Source organism: Pseudorca crassidens, chromosome 14, assembly GCF_039906515.1.
Source record: "Pseudorca crassidens isolate mPseCra1 chromosome 14, mPseCra1.hap1, whole genome shotgun sequence".
Lineage (NCBI taxonomy): Eukaryota > Metazoa > Chordata > Mammalia > Artiodactyla > Delphinidae > Pseudorca > Pseudorca crassidens.
This window is the reverse complement of record NC_090309.1, coordinates 25,606,806-25,628,686: the sequence shown is the minus strand read 5'-3', so window position 1 is coordinate 25,628,686 and position 21,881 is coordinate 25,606,806. Positions and strand designations below refer to the sequence as shown.

The 21,881-nt window shown below is 47.3% G+C and overlaps 1 protein-coding gene across 2 annotated transcripts in view; it reads left to right on the top strand.

Moving 5' to 3' along the window:
• The window catches only part of HK2 (hexokinase 2), a 61,579-nt gene extending 42,118 nt beyond the window's left edge, over nt 1–19,461 (top strand). For both annotated transcript variants that reach the window (XM_067704568.1, XM_067704569.1), the window contains exons 6-18: nt 60–159; nt 485–668; nt 3,318–3,473; nt 4,824–5,057; nt 6,203–6,507; nt 7,835–7,983; nt 8,239–8,358; nt 11,441–11,536; nt 11,985–12,084; nt 12,186–12,369; nt 13,689–13,844; nt 15,055–15,288; nt 17,160–19,461. In XM_067704568.1, the coding sequence (XP_067560669.1) occupies nt 60–159; nt 485–668; nt 3,318–3,473; nt 4,824–5,057; nt 6,203–6,507; nt 7,835–7,983; nt 8,239–8,358; nt 11,441–11,536; nt 11,985–12,084; nt 12,186–12,369; nt 13,689–13,844; nt 15,055–15,288; nt 17,160–17,304 (2,163 nt within the window). In that variant the 3' untranslated portion in view covers nt 17,305–19,461. The remainder of the gene's footprint in view (nt 1–59; nt 160–484; nt 669–3,317; nt 3,474–4,823; nt 5,058–6,202; nt 6,508–7,834; nt 7,984–8,238; nt 8,359–11,440; nt 11,537–11,984; nt 12,085–12,185; nt 12,370–13,688; nt 13,845–15,054; nt 15,289–17,159) is intronic.
• The last annotated feature ends 2,420 nt before the right edge of the window (nt 19,462–21,881 follow it).

Sequence of the window (21,881 nt, the reverse complement as noted above, 5' to 3'; positions counted from 1 at the left end):
TCACATCTGTAACCTTTCTGTGACAGTGAAAGTCAGAAGCCCCCCTTTTATCCCTGCAGGACTTTGATATTGACATTGTGGCAGTGGTGAATGACACAGTTGGGACCATGATGACCTGTGGTTATGATGACCAGAACTGCGAGATTGGTCTCATTGTGGGTGCGTGAGCACTGGGTGTGAGGAGCAGTGCTGGCCGATGGATTGCGGGGGTGGGCTGCAAAGAGAGGAGGGGTCCATGGCCTGGATGTTCCTTTGTATTGAATACTTCATATTGGAAGATAATGGTGCGGTCACTTTGGAGGGCTGAGCCAGGACTTGTGGAGTTGTGGGTGGTAGTGGGTTGGACCATGTTGGGATGTTGGGGGTCTGTACCGAGGAATCCCAGCCACCCTGGGGTGGTCTCAGGACGGAGGTTTAGGAGAGATGTGGGGTTTGGGGGGAGGATGGTGCGGGTGGGTGCCGAGCAGTCCCTTGTTTTGTCCAGGCACGGGCAGCAATGCTTGCTACATGGAAGAGATGCGCCACATCGACATGGTGGAGGGTGATGAGGGCCGTATGTGTATCAACATGGAGTGGGGAGCCTTTGGGGATGATGGCGTGCTTGATGACATCCGCACGGAGTTTGACCAGGAGATCGACATGGGCTCTCTGAACCCCGGGAAGCAACTGTAAGCGGCTGCCCTGTGTGCGGTGGGCTCGGGGGGTGGGCTCCAGAGCTGAGGTGGGGGCTGGCCAGGTCCGGGGGTGGCTGTCATTTTTACTTTACAACCTCATAGCCCCCAAAAGTTGCCAAGACACCCACTGCTTGATGGGAATGTTGTGCTTCCTAATACATTGTGACTATCAGTTGCTGAGAGCGCTCTAAAAAAGATAGAGCAAGCGGACAAAACAGATTATGGGTAATGATTTGACTGGATCTCTCAGAGCAGTCATTTTAGAAGGTCGTATTCTTCGTATTCGAAGTGTGCGGCCCTGCTCTTTCTTTCCACCTTCGGTTTGTAAGCTGTCCATAGAAACAGTTTGTGCACCACATAAGAAAAGTCATGTTGAGATGGCAAAGATTAGGGATCTGAAAGCTCCTTTTGTAGTTCGCAGCTCTGTCACTGCTCAGGGGATGAAGCTGTGAGAGTTGGCTCCTAATTACTGGCTGAGGTTCTGACTCAGACTCCTGCAGCGTTGCCTATTATGAGCTAGGCTGGGTCGCAGCAGTCCCAGGGCCTCCTGCTCCAGCCGTAGCCAGACCCAAGGCATGTAGAAAAGTTGGTTAAGGAGCCCATTCGGCCACCTTCCCTGGACCTGTGGTCCAGCCAGGATCCTGGAGTGGCCTGGAGGAGGGGCTCTAGCATTTTGGACCCCTGAAGTCTCTCCAACCTGGTCAGACTTGGGTTTTAGTTACTTTTCTTTTTTTTTTTCTTTTTTTTGCGTTACGCGGGCCTCTCACTGTTGTGGCCTTTCCTGTTGTGGAGCACAGGCTCCGGACGCGCAGGCTCAGCGGCCATGGCTCATGGGCCTAGCCGCTCCATGGCATGTGGGATCTTCCCAGACCGGGGCACGAACCCGTGTCCCCTGCATCGGCAGGCAGACTCTCAACCACTGTGCCACCAGGGAAAGCCCTCTAGTTACTTTTGATTCTTACAAAACATTATTTCACTCTCACAAACATTTGCCCAATGTCCTTATTAAAGATCTTGAAACAGGGATTGCTGCAAGCTCTGAAGGCAGTTACAAAACGTTTTGAGCAATCAGGCCCTCTCTGGTCTTTTTTCGAGGCTTGCGGGATCTTAGTTCCCCAACCAGGGACTGAACAGGGCCCTCGGCAGTGAAAGCGTGGAGTCCTAACAACTGGACCACCAGGGAATTCCCATGCCCACTCTGGTCTTACTGGTGTTGTGACTGTTGTAGGAAATCTTCTAGTACCAATCCCTGCTTGGAGAGGAAAATCCAACCTATAAACCAGCTTTATAAAAGAGAGTCCTTTTCTTTACAGGGGGAGTCCTTGCTTCCTCAAAGCACAGTCTATTTAAGTCACAAGCTTCTCTCACATGTTGAAACATGAGTCCATTTCATAGACTGGCTGTGTCTGCCATGGCTGGTGGGAAATTCATGGACTGAAAAAACTACTCAAAAAGAAAAAAAGAAATGCTGGGAGGACATGTACCAACGTGTCAGCTGTCCCTGAAGTTATTACTGGGCTTGAGGAGGAACTTTTTTTCACTCTTTATATGTTTCTAAATAACTATTTTCCAAACATTGACTGAAACAAAGTGTTTTTAAAAACTGAAATAAAAACTTTTACCACTCACACTTCAGAGCCCCACTGGCCCCCTCCCCTATCTGTCGTAGAACCAGCTATTTTGGAGAAGGTGCAGAAGCAGACCTGTGAGTTCCTTACTGTTGAAGCCGGGCTACCTCTCAGGCAGCGTGCCTGTGCTGGTGCTTAAACATTTTAAACATACCTTCTGTTCAGGCAGTTTTGCCAGCTCTCCACTTAGCTCCGGTTCTGCCATACCTGGCTTTGGGTCTTGAGCAAGTCACTTCCCGAGGGCCCGGCTTCCTCTCTTTGGTTTGCACCAGGTGACATCGGAATCCCATCCACACCCCTGCTCTGGGCCTCCTCTGAAGGCCTGCGTAGATTAGTGGCCCAAGGCCCTGCGTGCCTCCTCTCTCTAGGACCTAGATCCTTTCTAAGATACCAAGAAAGGGCCTTTTTTTGCTAGAAAGAATTGTAAGGGCTTGGTTTCTCCTGTCACATATCTAAGCCAGAAAGACGATCTTGTAAAGAAAACAGTGTCACCTAGTGTTGAAAAAATAAATTACCCAACTGCCCTCTCAGCTATCCAGTCACCTTCCTCCTCGGAAACTTCCAACATGTCTCACTCCCAGATTCCCAAGACCACCTGACACTTGGTACTCCTTCTCACCTGTCCCAACCTGTCCTTCTACTCTTTTTCATCGTCCTCCCACCCCAGGTTGTTTTCACAGTTTTCTCAGGAATCCACAAATGGCCTGCAAGGGGAGGGACAGTGTGAGGTGATGAGTTGCTGGCCCTGTGCCCCAAATTTAATCAGACTGACCTTTTTTTTTCCCTCTTGTAAATAAATATTGAGGTTCTACATAAGATTTCATTTTAAAAGAGCATTTCCTTGCTAGAGAAGGAAATACCATCACTTCTCTACATCTCTCACTCCTAGTCAGTGCCACACAAGTTAGCGCTTTGTCCTGCATCAGCCTCACGTGTGTGCATGTTGCTTCCACAAGGGAGTAGCGAGTTCATTGGCAGCAGAGACTTAATTTTTTTGGTGTGTCTCTCCCTGCAGATTTGAGAAGATGATCAGTGGAATGTACATGGGGGAGCTCGTGAGGCTTATCCTAGTGAAGATGGCCAAGGAGGAGCTGCTTTTCGGGGGGAAGCTCAGCCCTGAACTCCTCGCCACGGGCCACTTTGAGACCAAAGATGTTTCACATATTGAAGGGTAAGCTTCGGGTCCTTCTCTGTTCACTGGGACCCCAGAAGGGTGGACAGGTGGCCGTGGAATGAGGAAGACGCATGGACCCTTGATCCTTCAAATGTGGACGGCAGGAGGGTCTCACCCAGTGGTGAGGCCTGGGCCTCACATGGCAGGCCTGTGGCTAGATGTCACCAGCCAGATAGTCTCCACTCTTGTCTGTTTTGAACGTGCTGACTACCAAAGTGACTCATGGTGCTGGGGACAGCTGGCCCCCACGCAGGGACTCGTGCTTTTGCACTTGTGTTCCTGCCTGGCCCAGGGACCTAAGCTTAATGCTGGAGGCTCCCTGTGGGTCTTTTAATGACTCACATGCATCTACTTCCTTTCCCTTCTCCTGAAGCTCTGACATTTCATTCCCTATTGGTGATTTTCAAAAAGGGCTCTGTCCTGACCCCTGCTTCATAACAGAAAAATAGGTCCTTGGGTGGCCCTGAGATGGACCCATTTATTTCCAAAAAGTAGGGCTGAGGCCTACCTACATCTTCACAGAGTGGCAGGAGTGGGAGTGAGGATGGCCTGATTTTTGTTTTTCAGTTAACAATATCCAAAGTGTTGGGCCTGGTTTCCCGTCCTTGAGACTTCCACTTGTCGCTTGATGAGGCCTTGTCTCAGGGACCAGATGGTGGAGAGGAGGTGATTTTGGTGCTAAAGAGAGCAGTGAGACAGTTCAAATGACTTTGTTTTAAGTGGAATTCTTGAAGGAACTGTACCTACTTGTTAAAGTTGGAGGGGATGACAGTCTTCATATTTGTGTGGCTCTTAGTTCCCCTAAGAAGAGGGCTAATCTCATAGCATCAACCCTTTATCGCCATCTTTAGATGCAAGGTAAAGCAGTGCTGACTCCATTGTGAAGTGCAATAGACTCTGACTGCCTTATAGAGAGAAAATAGGATGGGCTCCACAGCTGGGTTCCTGTGGTCAGAGGGAAACCATTCCCACTAACCTGAGAAAGGCAAACTCACACACGCACAACTTGGTGCGTAAAGCCCCAAGACCAGGGCCTCGTCCTCCCGTAGGATGTGTGTGAGAAAAATTAATTGTTCTCACTGGGGGAAAAATGGGCACCTGAAGTACTGTGTGTGTGTGTGTGTGTGTGTGTGTGTGTCTGGGAGAGGAACTCAGCTTGTGCTTTCCTCTCCTCCTTATTCACTGCTCACCGCCGCCCCCATAGGTGGACAGAGCAGTGAGGTGGGTGTCTGCCCTCCCTGGGACATAGTGTTTGCTGGAGCCGAGGGCTTTCTATGTCGGCCCACATACCCCGCCCACTGGCCACAGTGAGTGGACCCCTGCCCACACGCTGTTTCTGTTTCCCAGGGAGAAGGATGGCATCCGGAAGGCCCGTGAGATCCTGGTGCGGCTGGGCCTGGACCCGACACAGGAGGACTGTGTGGCCACTCACCGGGTCTGCCAGATCGTGTCCACACGCTCAGCCAGCCTGTGCGCGGCTACGCTGGCAGCCGTCCTGCGGCGCATCAAGGAGAACAAGGGCGGGGAGCGGCTGCGCTCCACCATCGGGGTGGACGGTTCTGTCTACAAGAAGCATCCCCAGTGAGCCAGCATTCGGGGCCTCTGATAGACCTGACTCCACAGGAACCCGGTTTTGCACTGTGGGGTGGTGGAGATGGACCACAGAGTTGAGGTTCTTTGTAGAATAAAAGCTCCCAGTGGGGCAAGCGGGAGCTATGAGTGTGTTTTCCTTGGCATGGGTAGAGGCTATTTCTGAAGGCTGCCAACTAGGGCTTTACTCAGAGCTCTCCTGGCTTCTAGGGGCTCTTCTTCTGCACCCTCTTATTTCCAGCTTCTCTGGCTCACCTGGGTATTGATTTGATCCTGCCCTGCCCTCCATGGTTTGATCCCTTGGTCATAAGTGCTGAAATACTCAAATTTCAGTTGGGACCTGAAGGATTTCTCTCAATTGTGCCCACTTACTATCCCATCATTTTCACCTAATATGAGTGCCAGGTCAGTGGGCCTTCATTAACTGAAGGTAGATGTGGAAGGTCTCAGCCATTCCATTCCCTAGGCTCCTAGTCCAAAGCTCCTAAAACTTTAAGCTGTACACGAATTACTTGGGGATCTTGTTAAGAGGTAGATTCTGATTCAGAAGGTCTGTGTTCAGCCTGAGATCCTGTATCTCGAACAGCCCCCAGAGATGCTGGTGGCCTATAGGCCACACTTGGAGTAGGCCCTGGGGACCATGGCTCCAAGCAACCACCACACGAGAATTTCTTGCTGAACACACCTATTATCTTTAGCTGTTCAGACACCTCTAGGATTGTTGGCAGAAATGGGCCAAAGAGAGGCCAAAGTCCAGAAGAGCATTTTGACTTTTTCCTTTTTGGGTCTTTCATAAGCAGCATCTAATGAAATGAAGGATGAAACATGAATAGTAGTTGGTGTCAGAATCACCTGAGGCTGATAAGTTGGGCAAAGGAACTGTGGCCTATGGGAAGGGAGTCTTCTGTGAGTGCATGCAGGCGACACTGGCTTCCCAGAAGGCCACCCTTCCTTTTAGCAGGGTGGTCGCAGTTGAATAGCTGAGCTTTTATACAGTGACCCTTAACTTGGGAAAGAGTAGGGAGAGGATGTTTAGGGTGTCATTTGGGCTGAGGTGGTGAGCTACTGCCCCCACCATTTGTACCATTGACTCTAACTGTGGACACCCACCTCTTACCCCACGTCTGTGACTGCAGTTTCGCCAAGCGTCTTCACAAGACCGTGCGGCGCCTGGTGCCCGACTGCGACATCCGGTTCCTCCGCTCTGAGGACGGCAGTGGCAAGGGGGCAGCCATGGTGACAGCAGTGGCCTACCGGCTGGCCGATCAACACCGAGCCCGCCAGAAGACCCTGGAGTCTCTGAAGCTGAGCCGTGAGCAGCTGCTGGAGGTCAAGAGGAGGATGAAGGTAGAAATGGAGCGAGGTCTGAGCAAGGAGACTCACACCATTGCCCCCGTCAAGATGCTGCCCACCTATGTGTGTGCCACCCCTGATGGCACAGGTATGCCACCCAGCTCACCACAGGGTTCAGTCGCTGTGGGAGGACTCCCTTAGCCTTAGCATTGGGTGTTCAGGCCAGACTGTTGACCATGTTTCTTCAGCTCTAGTACTGGGAAATTCTAGTGTTCAGGGGTCCCAACCAAGGCATTCCTCTGCTAAAACTGAATGGTGATAATAGTAAATACGTAATGAAGGCTTACTATGTGTCAAGTGCTTCTCTAAGCATTCTACACATATTAATTCATTTAATTTTTAACCGTTAACAGAGATTAGTAGTTCATTTTGTTTGTTAACAAGCTACTACGTTTTGCACAAAACCTAGGCACAGAGAAATTAAGAAATCTGCCCAACTTCACACATCTAGAAAAATGGCAGAGCTGGGATTCAAATCGGGAATTTTGGTTCCAGGGTTAGCTCTTATGAGGCCAGGGGTTGGCAAACTGAGGTCCATGGGCTAAATCTGACCCAGTGCCTATTTCTGTAAATAAAGTTTTATTAGTACACAACCATGCCCATTTGCCTACATGCTGTTTATGGCTGCTTTGCGCTATCATGGCCAAGTTGTATGGTTGCAGCAGGGACTGTGGCTCATAAGGCCTAAAATGTTTACTGCTCAGCCCTTTACAGAAAAAGATTGCTGAGCCCTGCTCTAGGTCTTGCAATCTAAGAAACGAAGGTCTTTTCCCAATTCAGAAAAATGATCACTGACCAGTCCAGTGTGGTACAGCTGGTACAGGTTCCAGAGATGGAGACTGGGACTCGGTCCCAGCTCTACCATCTTCAGGCTGTGTGGCCCTGAGCACAGCCAGATCTCTCTCCTCCATAGAGGGGAATGCAATGCCTCCCTCTTAGGGCTGCCTGAGGGTTGCATGGAAACTGTGTGTGACACACGTAGTGCGTTGTGACTGTCCTAAAAAGGAGGTTTTTCTCATTCTAGAAACATTTCCCTTCAGTTTCCTTTAAAGAGTTGGACTCTGTTGTTCCTTCTGTATTCTAGAGACTTATGTGAGGTGGCCTTTGATTTAGTACAAGTGGCGTGTCTAGATATCCTGGAGTATACTGTATCACCATTTCTTTCCTGTGTTCTGGAGCTCTGGAGCTCATTGTGACTCCTGGGGCCCCACAACTTGAATTCATTTGAGAACCACTAAGGAGCCAGCAGGGTTCTGGCCCCGGGGATCTTATTTTCTTTATCATTAGGTGGAGCTCACAGTCTGTCACCCTGAGGTTGTCCAGGGCCTCCTGGAAGAGCTCCCCATTAGGGGAAGGTGTTTAGACTGTCACTCTCTCCAGCCCCAACCCACCATCTTCCTGGGCTTATTTTCCAGAGAAAGGTGACTTCCTGGCCTTGGACCTTGGGGGTACCAATTTCCGGGTCCTGCTGGTGCGCGTGCGGAATGGGAAGCGACGTGGAGTGGAGATGCACAACAAGATCTACTCTATCCCGCGGGAGGTCATGCATGGCACAGGGGATGAGGTGAGGCAGGGTGGCACCTCTGGGAGGGGACCCCAGGAGACACCCACTTCTCACCTGGGAGGACAGTGCTTTCTCTGTTCACCCGTGGTCCTGGGGAGGGCTACATGGGCTAGGGCCCTGGGCTGGCCTTTGCTTAGGTGCATGCCTGAGCTGGCGTTTCTCCTGGGTGGAGGACTCGAGCTGGTGCTCAGACCCTGGTGGGGCAGCACGCCCGGGCCAGGGTTCCTCCTCTCAGAGCCCAATTTCTGCTTGCAGCTCTTTGACCACATCGTCCAGTGCATTGCCGACTTCCTTGAGTACATGGGCATGAAGGGCGTGTCCCTGCCTCTGGGTTTCACCTTCTCCTTCCCCTGCCAGCAGAACAGCCTGGACGAGGTAATAGTGCCTTCCTGGAGGACTCTCCTATGGGCTGTACTGACTCTGAACCAGCCAGAGTTTCGAGCAGGGGAGAATGCTTAGCTGAGAGGAAGAAAACAAGGGCATGAGTGACGAATCATGGGGAAGGGCTTGTTGATGGGAATGAGCAAGTCAGAGCTGATAGAGGTCAAGCAGGTAACAATCTTTGGGATAATGATGATGATGCTAATAATATCAACAACTGACATTTTTAAAGCATTTTATGCGAGGTACTCCTAGGCTTCCTGTGTGCGTAATCTCATTTAACCCTTAGAGCAACCATATAAGGTAGGTGTTTGTATACCCGTTTTGCAGAAAGGAGAACAATGTCTGCGGAGATGCCAACTATCTTGCAGGTCATATAGCTTGGGAGTGGCTAAGTCATGATTTCATTCCGGTTTCCTGACACCTGAGTCCATGCTGTCCATTATGCTCAGCTGCTCCTGAGGCTCCTGTTTTGGGCTCAGGACATTTCACTCCATCTCCCTTGGCTGCCCTGGTGTTTCGCTAGTGTCACCTTTGCTTTTCATTCCCTGTCACCTTGCCTCGGATGAATGAAGCAGGTTGTTGAAGAGCTGGTGCTCCCACATATTCTGGACATGGGTGTGTTGAAGCCTAGGAGAGCTGAGTAGGCAACGCCTAGGCTTACTCAGGGCAGATAATTGGTATGTTAGATATCAGAATACTCTTATTTAAGCAGTTGTTTCTCTCTGTCTCGATCGGTGTTCTAGAAGCTTACATGCTTGGTACAGGTGGACATATGCTGTGGATGGAGTTACCAGGGTACAAAGGGCATGGTTCCTGCTATAGGTGTCTACAAACAAACTGGACTGAGGAAGCAAGCTCAGAAAAGCAAGAGCTGCTCTTTGGAATGTGGCAGCAGTGGAATGATGAAGCCCTGAGGATGATGTTAATCTGAGCACATACCTGGAGGGCATGAGGAATACTTGGTCAGAAGAATGAGCTGCTGAGGAAGAAAGGCAGGCAGGCCTGGCAGTATGGAGAAAGGCATGTAGGTGGGAACAGTCATAGGTACGGTGGGCTTGGCCCAGTGGCGGGAAAAGGCCTGCGTTTCCAACAGCGTCCCTGGAACAGGAGGCCTTACGTTGCTCAGCTGAGTTTTGTAAATGCCTCTTACTCCTCCCTTCTGAGGGTTAAATTCACCACGTGCACTAGCACGTGCACTTCCTATGGTTTTAGGAAGTCCCGCAATAAAAACCCTGCCTAATCCAGTATTTCCCAACAGCTGTTAACATTTGTCCAGTGTTAGCTAGTCCAGAATTGCTTTTAGCTTTTCCAACTTCTTTGTCTCAACATATATTTTTTCAGTGTCAATGCATTGGGTTTTAAAGCCTTCACATTTGCATCAATTTACCAAAAGGACTTATCAAACATGTATAAATATTTATGTGATATTTAATGAAACATTGCTTATTATAAGTCATTAGAAACAAACCAAGTTGTCCAACAGTGGGAAATAGTTAAATCATGAGTCATTCACTGCCTCATATCAGCAACTAGTTTTTTCAAGGAATTTCAATGATTTGGGAGAACACTCGTGGTAAGACTAAAAAAATATTTTTAATCGAAGTATAATCTCTATAATATAGAAATATGCAAAACGTGATTAATAGGAAGATAAAAACATAACATTCCAGTGTATATGCTTCCAGACTTTTCCTACTGAAATATTTTTAACAGGCACTATCTTACTTTTCAAGTATAGCAACATGTATATATGTTTATATATTTATCTAGTGGCTCCCAAGGCATGTTAACTGTTTCTGTTAGTGCTTGAATTGTAAAATTCCAGGTCATTGTATTGGACTTTATACCATAGGTTCTAAGTTTCTGTAAGGAGCATGTATTCAGTCTAGAACTGTGAAAACTAAGAACAAATGAAGCAGAAGCCGGGTTTTGTCTGTTGTTGTCTGTAAGCTGGATTCTGCTCTGCTGAGATCACCCTGTTGATGGGAAAACCAGCAGGTGCTGAGGTCCAGAGGCCTCAAGCTGCCTGGGTTAGCTGGTGGCCACGGGCAGTTCTCCTCAGCTGTTGGGGCCTCTCCATGTCTTATTATTAAGGACCACCTGCAATAATGTAATTCGAACATTCTGTACGCTTGAAAGTGCCAAATACAAAATTTCATCGGAGACGTCAAGCTAATTTGTAGACAAGAAAATCAGGTGGAGAGAAGCACATAGTTGTTTGGATGTGGGTGTGTAAACCAGGCCACTGCTGAGATTGTACTTTGTTTTTCCAAATTTCCTGGGATCTGAACACAGCGGGACTTGTAAGACCAAACTCCTGGGCCATGAAATGCCAAGCTGGTTGATATAAACAACCAAGCAAGTCATGGAGAAACAATACAAGGGGGTGGATAGTGAGCACACAGCCCACTTATAGGTTCTGATCTCTCAGGAAGGGGGCCTGGGGGTCCTTGGTGCTTGTTCCCTGATATGCTATGGCAGCAAAGAGGGAATGAGGGAACAGTATAGGAAACAGTCCTCCATATTCAAAGCCGCCATGTATCTGCTCCTGGAGGGCCCTTTGACACAGCGAAGGGTACTTGTTCACTTCGTACTGGAGTTTGAAAATTTAGAGACACAAACCCGCCCCTCTGTACGATGTACAGGACAGACTGCTTTTCCCAGTGAAAGAAACAAGCATCTAGAACTTAGTTCCTTGGCAGGGGCCATCGTATGGTGCTTATGAGCCCATCCATTGGAATTGCTGGGCCTGGGGGTGAGTCCTCCTCTCTTGCAAGCTGTGGGCCTTGGGCAAGTTACTCCAGAGCTACCGTTACCTGTAAAATGGGCATGATAATGATAAACATTCCACGAAAGTGCTGTGAGGATTAAACGTTGTAACACATGGGTTGTGCCTAGCCCAGTACCTGTTGCATAGTAGGCACTCCTAGTAGGTGAAACAGGTTTAGAATAATTTGTGGGTGAGATGATTGGTTTTTAAAGGGCATCTGTATAACCTGTGAGGTTGTGAACTAGAAAATGACCCAGGAGCCCTTCTCTGATATCCACATCCCTGCCCATGTGTGATTTTTAGAGCATCCTCCTCAAGTGGACTAAAGGCTTCAAGGCATCTGGCTGCGAGGGTGAGGACGTGGTTACACTGCTGAAGGAAGCCATCCACCGGCGAGAGGTGGGAGAGGCGTGACATGAGGCCCGAAGTGATCTGGGTGTTCAGAGCTGGGGGAAGTGTTAAGTGCAGTTGTGTTGGTCAAAGGGAGAGTTAACCTAGTTCTTCAGCAGTTGGTGAGTGTACGCTGTGTGTCAAGCCCTGCTCTTGGCAACTGGGGATTCAGGAACGCCCACAGAACGCTCTTGTTATATAAACAATCCCATGAGCTAATGTCAGGTGCTCTTGAGCTATGAAGGAAGATGAAGTTGGGTGAGGACAGAGTGAGTGGGCTGGGGAAGGGCAGTCTTTTAAACAGCATAACCAGGGAAGGTCTCTGAAGAGGTGATATTTGAGCAGAGAAAATGAGCCCTGCCTTATAAGCTTTAGATCCATTTAAATCTCCCTTGCAAGGGTCTGAAGGGAGAATATTGTGGTTCCTTTGTGGATTGGGATCTGCTGTTGCTCGCAGGAGTTTGACCTGGATGTGGTTGCTGTGGTGAATGACACAGTTGGGACTATGATGACCTGTGGCTATGAAGACCCTCACTGTGAAGTTGGCCTCATTGTTGGTAAGGACTCGGGCTGTCCTTCCTGTGTGGGGACACACAACCCAGGGTGGGAGGATGGCAAGTGCAGAGTGAGGCCCTGACTGACATCTCTTGATTGGCAGGCACGGGCAGCAATGCCTGCTACATGGAGGAGATGCGGAATGTTGAGCTGGTGGAAGGGGAAGAGGGGCGGATGTGTGTCAACATGGAGTGGGGGGCCTTCGGGGACAATGGATGCCTAGATGACTTCCGCACAGAATTTGATGCAGCTGTGGATGAACTTTCCCTCAACCCTGGCAAACAGAGGTAGGTACCCGACTGCATGTAGGCCCTGGTCTGTTCATCTCAGAGCTGAACAGTGATGAGTGATCTGGTCCTCCACAACAGCAAATCCCGGGACACTCATTCTCTTGAGATGTTAATAGAAGAGATTTCTTTGGAAAGGGCTTCTTGTCAAATACATCTGGAAAGTTCTGGGTTAAGTCCTTTTCCCCCTGCTGGACTGTGATTCTCTTGAAGTCCAATTGGGAAAACAAATCACAACAGTTATGTTGCAAGGAGAATATCATATAGGGAACTGGTCACACAGGTTTTAGAGGGATGAAAAGACAAAAAGGGGATGCTTTTTGAGGAGCAGTTAGTACATGTAGCAATCAGCTCCTACCCTGAGGACTAGGAGAACAGGTGGGAGAGAGTATTAAAACCTAGATCTGGAACTTGAGGAAAAACAGACAGTTGAACCACCTGCTGCCATCAGGGTGAAGAAGCACTGCTGGGATGAGGCAGATAGGAATAGGAAGCAATAGAAGCAAACTTCTTTCTCCTCCATCCATCCAGTATATAGCACCCTTTACTGTCATACTGGACAAGGGGGTAGCCCCAGCATCACAAAGCCCCTGGTATGGTGGGATCTCATTAGGAAGAGGTTGCACGTAGTGTTTCCTAACTAGATTAATCAGGGACCATACTTCTGCAGAATATACTTTGCAAAATATTTGTTTATAGTAGAGGTCACAGGCTAAAATGCCTCCAGGAGCCAGGCAGGCAACATTAATGAAAGAAACAGGCTGGAGTAAGACAAGATTGAATGATGATGGGGTTTTGGTTGAAACTGAGAACATTGACTTTTTAAAGGCACTAGGTAGAGCCAGAAGACCCTCATGCCATTGAGTAGTCATGTTTCGTTCTAGTGGCCAGAACAGGGGTCTCCAGCTGGCACTAGTTACTTGAGCAATAAGTGATTAGGCTGAAGAGAAAGCGTGCTAAATTCTCAGCAACGCAGGGGATTAAGACAGCATCTTACCCTTCTGGAAGTGTGGTGGGGTTTGGGTGTGCGTTCCTTCTTGAGGAGTTGGGAATAAGCCTTGGAAGGGAAATGAAACCACAAAATGGGGTCAATCTCAGGGAACCCCTTGGGCCTCAGGACACGTTTTACTGAAGGCTATGAGTCAGTATGTGTGGATGCCAGGAATCCTGCCTCAGTGAGTCAAATAGCATTTCCTTCCCACAAAGGGGAATTTGTATGCCTTCTACCTTCTAATGCGATGGGGGTGACGGAGCTGGTGTATCTCAGCACATCCCACCACCTTCCTTCTTAACCTCCATGAACATTACCTGCATTGCAGGTTCGAGAAAATGATCAGTGGCATGTACTTGGGCGAAATTGTTCGTAACATCCTCATCGATTTCACCAAACATGGGCTGCTCTTCCGTGGCCGCATCTCGGAGCGGCTCAAGACACGGGGAATCTTTGAAACCAAGTTCCTGTCTCAGATTGAGAGGTGAGAATTTAGGGCCTGGAATAGGATAGACTGTATATCCTCCTTTTCATGGACAGACAAGCTGGGATTTCCACAGTTCAAGTAAGATCAGGGTGTGGCTTACATAAAGGTCAGTTTAGTAGTTCACATGTTTGTATCTATATAGTGTTGTTTTAAAGTACGTTATGAACAGTTGGCATTTTAAGGGAAAATATATAATATTCTCATGAAAAATCATGGTAAGCTGGATGAGCCTGTGCAAAGAAGTATTGTTGGGTTTTAGACCAATTTCAAAGGTAGAAAGAAATATAGCTGCTCATAGAATGTAAATTGGAACGCACGGAGGAAGATAACCCACTAAAGCACTTTATGCTTGGCAAAAGGGTTCTTCTTAACTGCTGGCTGCTGTAATAAGGCAACCAGGATTGAGTGAGGTTGGCATGTCAGGCAATGCAGAAACATGCCTTGTGGCGGCTCATTAAAGCAAAGCCTTCTTCCTCCAGTCTAATGGTGGAGAAGTCTGCTCCAAATTAGAATACTGAATTTCAGAGCCTTTTAAAAATTAATGCTGTGTCATTATTACTCTCATGCATATAGGAAAACAGGAACTGGTTGGCGTTCATGAGTGGGGCCCTAGGGCATCTGCACCAGTGAATAGAATATTGTTCTAGTTTGCATGTCTGTTTATTTTCTCCATATAGTTTTATTTATCTTTGTTTTATAAATAGTGCACAGGTAGATTTCAGACAACCCGGAGTGGGGGAGTAGAAATAGAACAGGCATTTAATGTTGGTGGGTGATGCCTGTTCTGCTGACCTGTGAACAATGAGAGATTGGACAGGAAAGGGCTTTGCAACTGAAAACTGTTGCATACGAGCATCATCACTGTCTTTACTGTCAATATTTCCAGATAAGTGGAAAACATGGACAGTGAATTTCCTTTTGTTTTGAGTGTCAGTTTTGTAGCAGCAGCGCTCTACCTTGCCTGGGCAAAGTGGCATAAGGAGCTGTTTCTTCGTGTTCTCTCTGTGAGGGTCAGTGAGATGAGCACTAGTTCCTGAACTGAGTTTAAGAATGGAACCACCTCTCAGGGGCAGTGGCTTTTACCCCCAGCTCTCAGAAGGCCAGGTCCCCCAGAACCACTTGTGATGAAGGAGCCAGGCCCCGGAGTGGCAGGCCACCATGCCCTCTAGGTATGTGACTGACCACTCACTGTCTCCTCCTGGCCCAGTGACTGCCTGGCCCTGCTGCAGGTCCGTGCCATCCTGCACCACTTAGGGCTTGAGAGCACCTGTGATGACAGCATCATTGTCAAGGAGGTGTGCACTGTGGTGGCGCGGCGGGCAGCCCAACTCTGTGGTGCAGGCATGGCCGCCGTGGTGGACAAAATACGAGAGAACCGTGGGCTGGACACCCTCAAAGTGACAGTGGGCGTGGATGGGACCCTCTACAAGCTACATCCTCAGTGAGTGCCTGATCTCCACTCTTCCTGCCCATCTTTCTCCCTCTTTCTCACCATTCTTTCCTTGCTTTCCTTTCTCTCTCTCTCTCTTTATTTTATGGCAAATTATCAGACGTTCCAAAGAGTGTATATAATATATATATATTATAGTTTAAAGATTAATAACTAGAAGTAGGTCTGTGTTTTGCCACCCAGCTAGGAAGCCCCCTGTGAGCCCCTCCCAATTGCACCCTTCACTCCCCCCTACCATGAGTGAGTGCCGGGGTGATTAAGTCTATTGCTTTCTTTTCCCCCTCCATATATCTACGTATGCATCTACATTGTTTAGTTTTACTTAATTTTGAATTTACCATATGACATCTTTTCTTTTGTTGACTGGCTTTTCTCACACCACATTTATGGTTTTGAGATGCATCCACACTGAAGTCTGCAATCATAGTTAATTCATTTTCAAGGCTGTATAGCATACCTCTGAATGACTATACTATAATTTATTCTAATGATGGATATTTGGGTTATTTCTAGGTTTTGACTATTACAAGCAGTGCTCCTGTCAACATTCTAGTAAATGTATGCCGGAACTCTGGATCAAGATTTTTTTCTACAGTCTAGGGTAGGGGTTGGCAGATTATAGCCACAAGTGTTTTTGTAACTAAAGTTTTACTGGAATACAGCCACACCCACTTGTTTATGTGCTGTCTATGGCTGCTTTCGGTTATAACAGCAGACCATATGACCTACAGAGCTCAAAATACCTATCGTCTGGCCCTCTGTAGAAGAAGTTTTCCACCCTCACCCGTGGTATGGAAGTACTGAATTCCCTTTTCTTTTTACTCTTTTTCCTGTCTTTCTCCATCTCTTCTCCCTTTTCTCCTCTCATCACTATTTCTCTTCTTCTTTCTTCCCTCACTTGCATATGTTGAATAAATTGTTTTAAAATTAGGAAGTGCCTCAGTCCCTCTCCCCTAGAAGCTCTTCAACTAAAAGTTAAAAGAATAGAGCTGTGCCCCTTGCCTGGACATGAGGTAGGATGGAGAGACTCATCGATTGAATTGTCACCTGCTGTCACCATGATTGTTTCAGGGAGCTGAGAAACTTGCCCAGAGTCTACACAGTTAGTGAAAAGACTGGACCTTGAGAAGTTCCAAGTTTCTCTTGTTGATGATCAGTGTCATTGTGAAAATAGGAAGCTCAGTCCCAAGTGAGGGTCAGAAGGGGGACAGAAGTCTAGCCACCAGCACTGGGGCTTGGTGTTAGGAGCCTCTGTTCTCAGCTCTGCAGATGGGGAGGAGCAACTTGTCCCTGCTCTGGTGGGGAGATGATGACGAACGTTTTCTTCCTCTAGTCCCATATCAGGAAGAATCTGTGATTTCTGTTCTCAACACACCCTCCTAAGTCTGCTCCTTTTGCCTTTAATGACATTTTGGGTTAGATATGAGTCTGATGTGAGTTAATACCTCTGGAAAATAATAGAATATCACACATGTGGCGCTTCATCCTTCCCTCCAGAGTTGATGAACAGGTTATATATACACTTCTGCAAGGTATGCTTGTGGCGTCCATGACTGTTGAACTTCTCTTTCACTGCTTAGTTTTAAGAACACAGCTTGCCAGAATCTCAGACTTTTGTCCTAGAGTTGAATCTTAGCTTCCCACTTGCCCACTGTGACATAGAATTTGGGCATGTTGCTGGTCTCTCCAAGTTTCAGTTTTCTGAAACACCATACATAATGTTTCATATATGGTAGCTGTCATCCTCTTTCCCATCTCAATTATTCCTGGGTTTCCAGCATCACTTCTTAGGGTCCCATCTCTGAGGACACAAGTCAATTGTGACTAAGGTATTTTTTCTGTCTTCTTCCCAACTTTTCCAGCTTTGCCAAAGTCATGCATGAGACGGTGAAGGACTTGGCTCCAAAATGTGATGTGTCCTTCCTGGAGTCGGAGGATGGCAGCGGGAAGGGGGCGGCTCTCATCACTGCTGTGGCCTGCCGCATCCGAGAGGCTGGACAGCGGTAGAGCCCCTGACATTGGAAGGACTTCCTCTGGTTTCCCTTCTTTCCTGCTTTAAATTATAAGTTGATCCCCTTGTGTCAGAGACAGACCCCTTGGCTTTTCCTTGGCAGAGAGGACCTTATCGGACTGGGTTTTGTCTCTGTCTACTCACTGTAGAGTTTGGTACCCAAGGCTTAGCCCTCCTGAGATAAATACAGTTTGAAGTAAGGATTTGTTCCCACTTGTCACAACCATTACCATGGGTTCTTTTAAAACTTGAAAAAAAATTTAACCTTTAGTAATCCCCCTGGCCAAATTCCATGTCCCTGTATAACCCTACAGGGTGGGGACACTAATGAAAAAATACGGTTGCTTCACCTTGGAGCCTGAACATGACATTTCTAGGTGGAGAGCATCCCCCAGCATGGAAGCTGATGCTATTTCTCCTCTCAGAGATCTGGGAGGTCTCCACTGACTTGAGCCTGATTCTCCCATAGGCTGGGAGGAGGGGCGGTAATGTAGGGGAAACCCATGGATAGCCATGTGGCAGCCCCTCTTCAACCTCATCTTTAAGCGTTTGCCTAGTGGGTTCCAGTGGATGCTGTTCCTGGAATCAAAGCATCCTGAGTCTGAGCAAGCAAAACCAAAGCTAAGAGTCCTGTGAGTGGGCTTGTTGTCACATCTCCTTGTGGGTTCACAAGTCATCCATAAGCAGTGGACCTTTGGGGGAGGGAAGACTTTTTGGTCTGTTTAAAAATTTTTTCCTGCAGAGGTGGAAACACTGTATTTTCATTTTAATTTATATTTGAAATTTATTTAGTTCATGAAGTACATCTGCTCCTTCATTTTGACACTGTACGTAACGGTCGGTTGTATGTAACGTATTTATATGTTAATTTGTTATGTCTGTAAATACACAGGGTCTCATTAGTAGATCAGTGTAGTTAAAGGATGGAAGATGAAGATACTGATTGGTTCCTAGAAATACCTCATTCATCTTCAGGAAAAGAAGGAAAGCCTCTTTAGGGTGAGCGAATGGCCAAGCAGCTCCTTGCCAGCTCCTTTCCCTGCAGACTCAGAAACTTGGAAGGTGGCTGGGGACAGAGTGAAGGAGGCTGGGGCTATGGATTGAAGAAACCACGCTAACTGGCTGCTCAGTCTAGGGACTTTCCTGGAGCCATATTACATGAGATGCTAACAAAGGAAACAGGAATCATTTCAAATAGACTCTGCTTAGAAATCTTCATCCTTAGGGCAGTTATTAGTATTTTAAACCTCTCTAACAATACAAAGGAAGCCACCAAAAACATTGAAAAAATTGTCTAATTGTTGATAGTAAACCGAACCAAAACAAACAATCAAACCAACGAAACTTCAGGGACAACACTTTTGGTGGATTTGTGCCCTCCTAGCAAAGTTCGCCTTCAATTTGTTTTGTAAATGTTCTACAAGAGGTGTTGTCCACAGACTTCCTTACACTGAGCTGTTTTTACAAGAAGTGTTTATTTCAAACTGCTTGGTGCGGGGTTGGGGTGGTGGTGAGAGGAGACATAAAACCTTCCTTACCCTGCTGTTTAGAGTGCAGTTAATTCTGAATCTGAAAGCCCACTTCTGCCCTAAAATGATCACACCCCCACACGTTAAACCTGAATACTTCATAATAAAGAGGGGATGGCCTTTTAACAATGTTGAGTAGGATACGAGGATCAAAACAGAAAAATGGAAAGACGCAACTCAACAGCACCCAATTTTTGCACATTTATCAAACTTGTACTGGAACAGTGTCTAGATTTGTGTCTCATTAAAGGATGCCCGAGAAATAGAAATGAACCTTAACTTTTAAACTTGAAAATTAGGCACCATCTATGAAATTGCACATTTCTAAAAGGTAGAGCTGTGTGTGTGGCTATTTAAGATGTGTCCTTGGTTTCCAAAAAGGAAAGCTGGAAAATGCAGTTTGAATGTTTGTGTTCCCACAGTTAGGTGACAGTTCCTTGCTGACGCTGCTTTGCCCGTGTAAATACATTGCCTCTCAGTCTTGTACTGGGATGTGCTCAATAGCAGATCATCTCAAATCCTTGAGCCCTCAGTCTAGTGAAGATGTTGTCATGTACAATAAAGAACTAGTTGAATTAACTGTGTGATGTTAACTATTAATAAATTTTAACATTTTTCAAAATATTCAGTGTGTGATTCGTGAGCATTTTTCAAGAGTGCAGTCATCTTTTGAGCATATTAGTACTTCCTGGCCCGTCTGAGTAGTTGATGAGTGTTTTGATTTTGACTATATGTGCTTGACAGGCATGTAGCTAACTCTTGGCCTTGACCCCAGATATTTCTCACTCCAGAAACACAGTCCCAATGGAACGGGAAAGTAGGTGACTTTTCCTAGGCCGTCTTTGAGCCCCTAGATCTCAAGCACCACTGAAGAACCACGGCTGGCCCAGCAGTCTACTGGCTGAGATGTAGCAGAACCCTCAGAGACTCTGGGTAGTCTCCGTATAGGCATATGTGTTTCACATTCAGGATGTAAAGCCCTTACTTATATGAGCATCTAAAAAGCACTTGCCTCTGTCTTATCCTTACAGTCTTTCAACTGAAGGGGGAGTCAGATCAAGGCTAACAGAATGCTAGAGATAGCCAAGACACAAAATTCAACCTAGCTAGTGGTAAAGGAAAAGAAATTTAAATTAGACCCTATTTTTATGACTTCAAATTGGTGAGATTATAGGAGCATTCTCATATACTATTGGTGGAAATGCAAGGTATAATTATTTAGGAGGGAAATAGTCAATATCCATGTTTTGTGTAATTTTCTAGACATTTGTGCAGAGGAAGTACACATAGTTGGAGATCAAGATTTAGCTTTAAGGGTACTGGCGACTGTATAACTTAAAATAACAAAATAGGGGAACTCCATACCGTGGGTCTGCCTACCTTGTACCAGGGTCCGGTCAGGAAGACAATCTACTCCAGTTATTTCGAACAGATTTTAACACAAGGACTTGGTTATGCAGGTGATAGGAGAGCTGAGAAGTCCCACAGTATAGAGGAGCAACCCAGAGATTAGCAACATCAAAAAAACCCACTTCTATCCCAACGGCTGGGCCAGATTCCGAAAGCTGGAACCACAGAGCTGGAGTGGGAGGTGGTTAGAAATACCTTGTCTTCTCCCTCCCACCCTCTAGTTTTCTGCAGTGTCTCCCGTTGACTGACCCTACCTGTGAGGCAGGGGAGGGTGGGACCTGGAGCTAAATAATAAGTGAGGTGCATGTACCCTGTAAAACCATTACTGTGTTACTGAAGGATATTTGGTATCATAGAAAATGTTGACAGTATGCTGAAAGTATGTTACAAACAGTATGGGGCCTTAGCCCCATTCCTCAGCAGCCGTCCGTCAGATTTCCCCACCTCTGCGACTTGGGCACCCCTGTGGGGCTCTGGAGCAGGCCACTCTGCTGGGCCTGCCAGCTGCTCAGGGCAACTTTGGCAGCACCGCCCTCCTTAGGTCGCTGCTGCTCCATCACAGAGCCTCGGAGAAGAGCCCTCCCTTTTCCCAGTGGGGCTCCTGGGTGGACATAGACCCTTACTTCCCCATAGATTATAATACTAGACAAGATGCTCAGAAGGGAGTTTTCTCAGGTTTCTGCGCTCAGAGACCCTGAAAGCCTCTGGGCCACCCGTACTCATGGGTTTCCCACAGTCTTCTCCCTACCCAACTCCCACCTCCTCTGTAGGGCTCCTCACCACTGGGAAATCTATTTCCTGCACCCAGGTTGCTTCCAGCTTGGAAATAGCTTTTCCAGCCTCTGCCAGCCTGTCTTACCTTTCACTCCCTTCTTTGTTGCTTTGTTTTCATTTTTGGGGGGCACCAGGGGCAGAAGGCTAGATTACTTCACACCCCGCCCCCCCTCAATTCAAGGCATTTTCTAGTCTTTGCAAGGAGCCTTCTTGCTTTTTTATTTTCTTATTGCCTTTTATCCTCTTGTCCATTCTCCACTCACAAGTGGCAGCCATGTTATTGTATTGATGTGCAGTTTATTTGTGTGTCTTGTGTGCGTGCTTTTTTAAAATTAATTTTTATTGGAGTATAGTTGCTTTACAATGTTGTGTTAATTTCTACTGTACAGCAAAGTGAATCAGTTATACGTATACATATATCCCCTCTATTTTGGATTTCCTTCCCATTTAGGTCACCACAGAGCACTGAGTAGGGTTCCCTGAGTTATACAGTAGGTTCTCATTAGTTATCTATTTTATACATAGTATCAGTAGTGTATATGTCAATCCCAATCTCCCACTTCATCCCACCCCCCTACCGTTCCTCACGTCTCTACAAATGACCCAATTTCTTTCGTGTTTTTTTTTTTTTTTTTTTTTTTTTTTTTTGCGGTACGTGGGCCTCTCACTGTTGTGGCCTCTCCCGTTGCGGAGCACAGGCTCTGGACGCGCAGGCTCAGCGGCCATGGCTCACGGGCCCAGCCACTTCGCGGCATGTGGGATCTTCCCAGACCGGGGCACGAACCCGTGTCCCCTGCATCGGCAGGTGGACTCCCAACCATTGTGCCACCAAGGAAGCCCCAAATCCTTTATTTTTATTA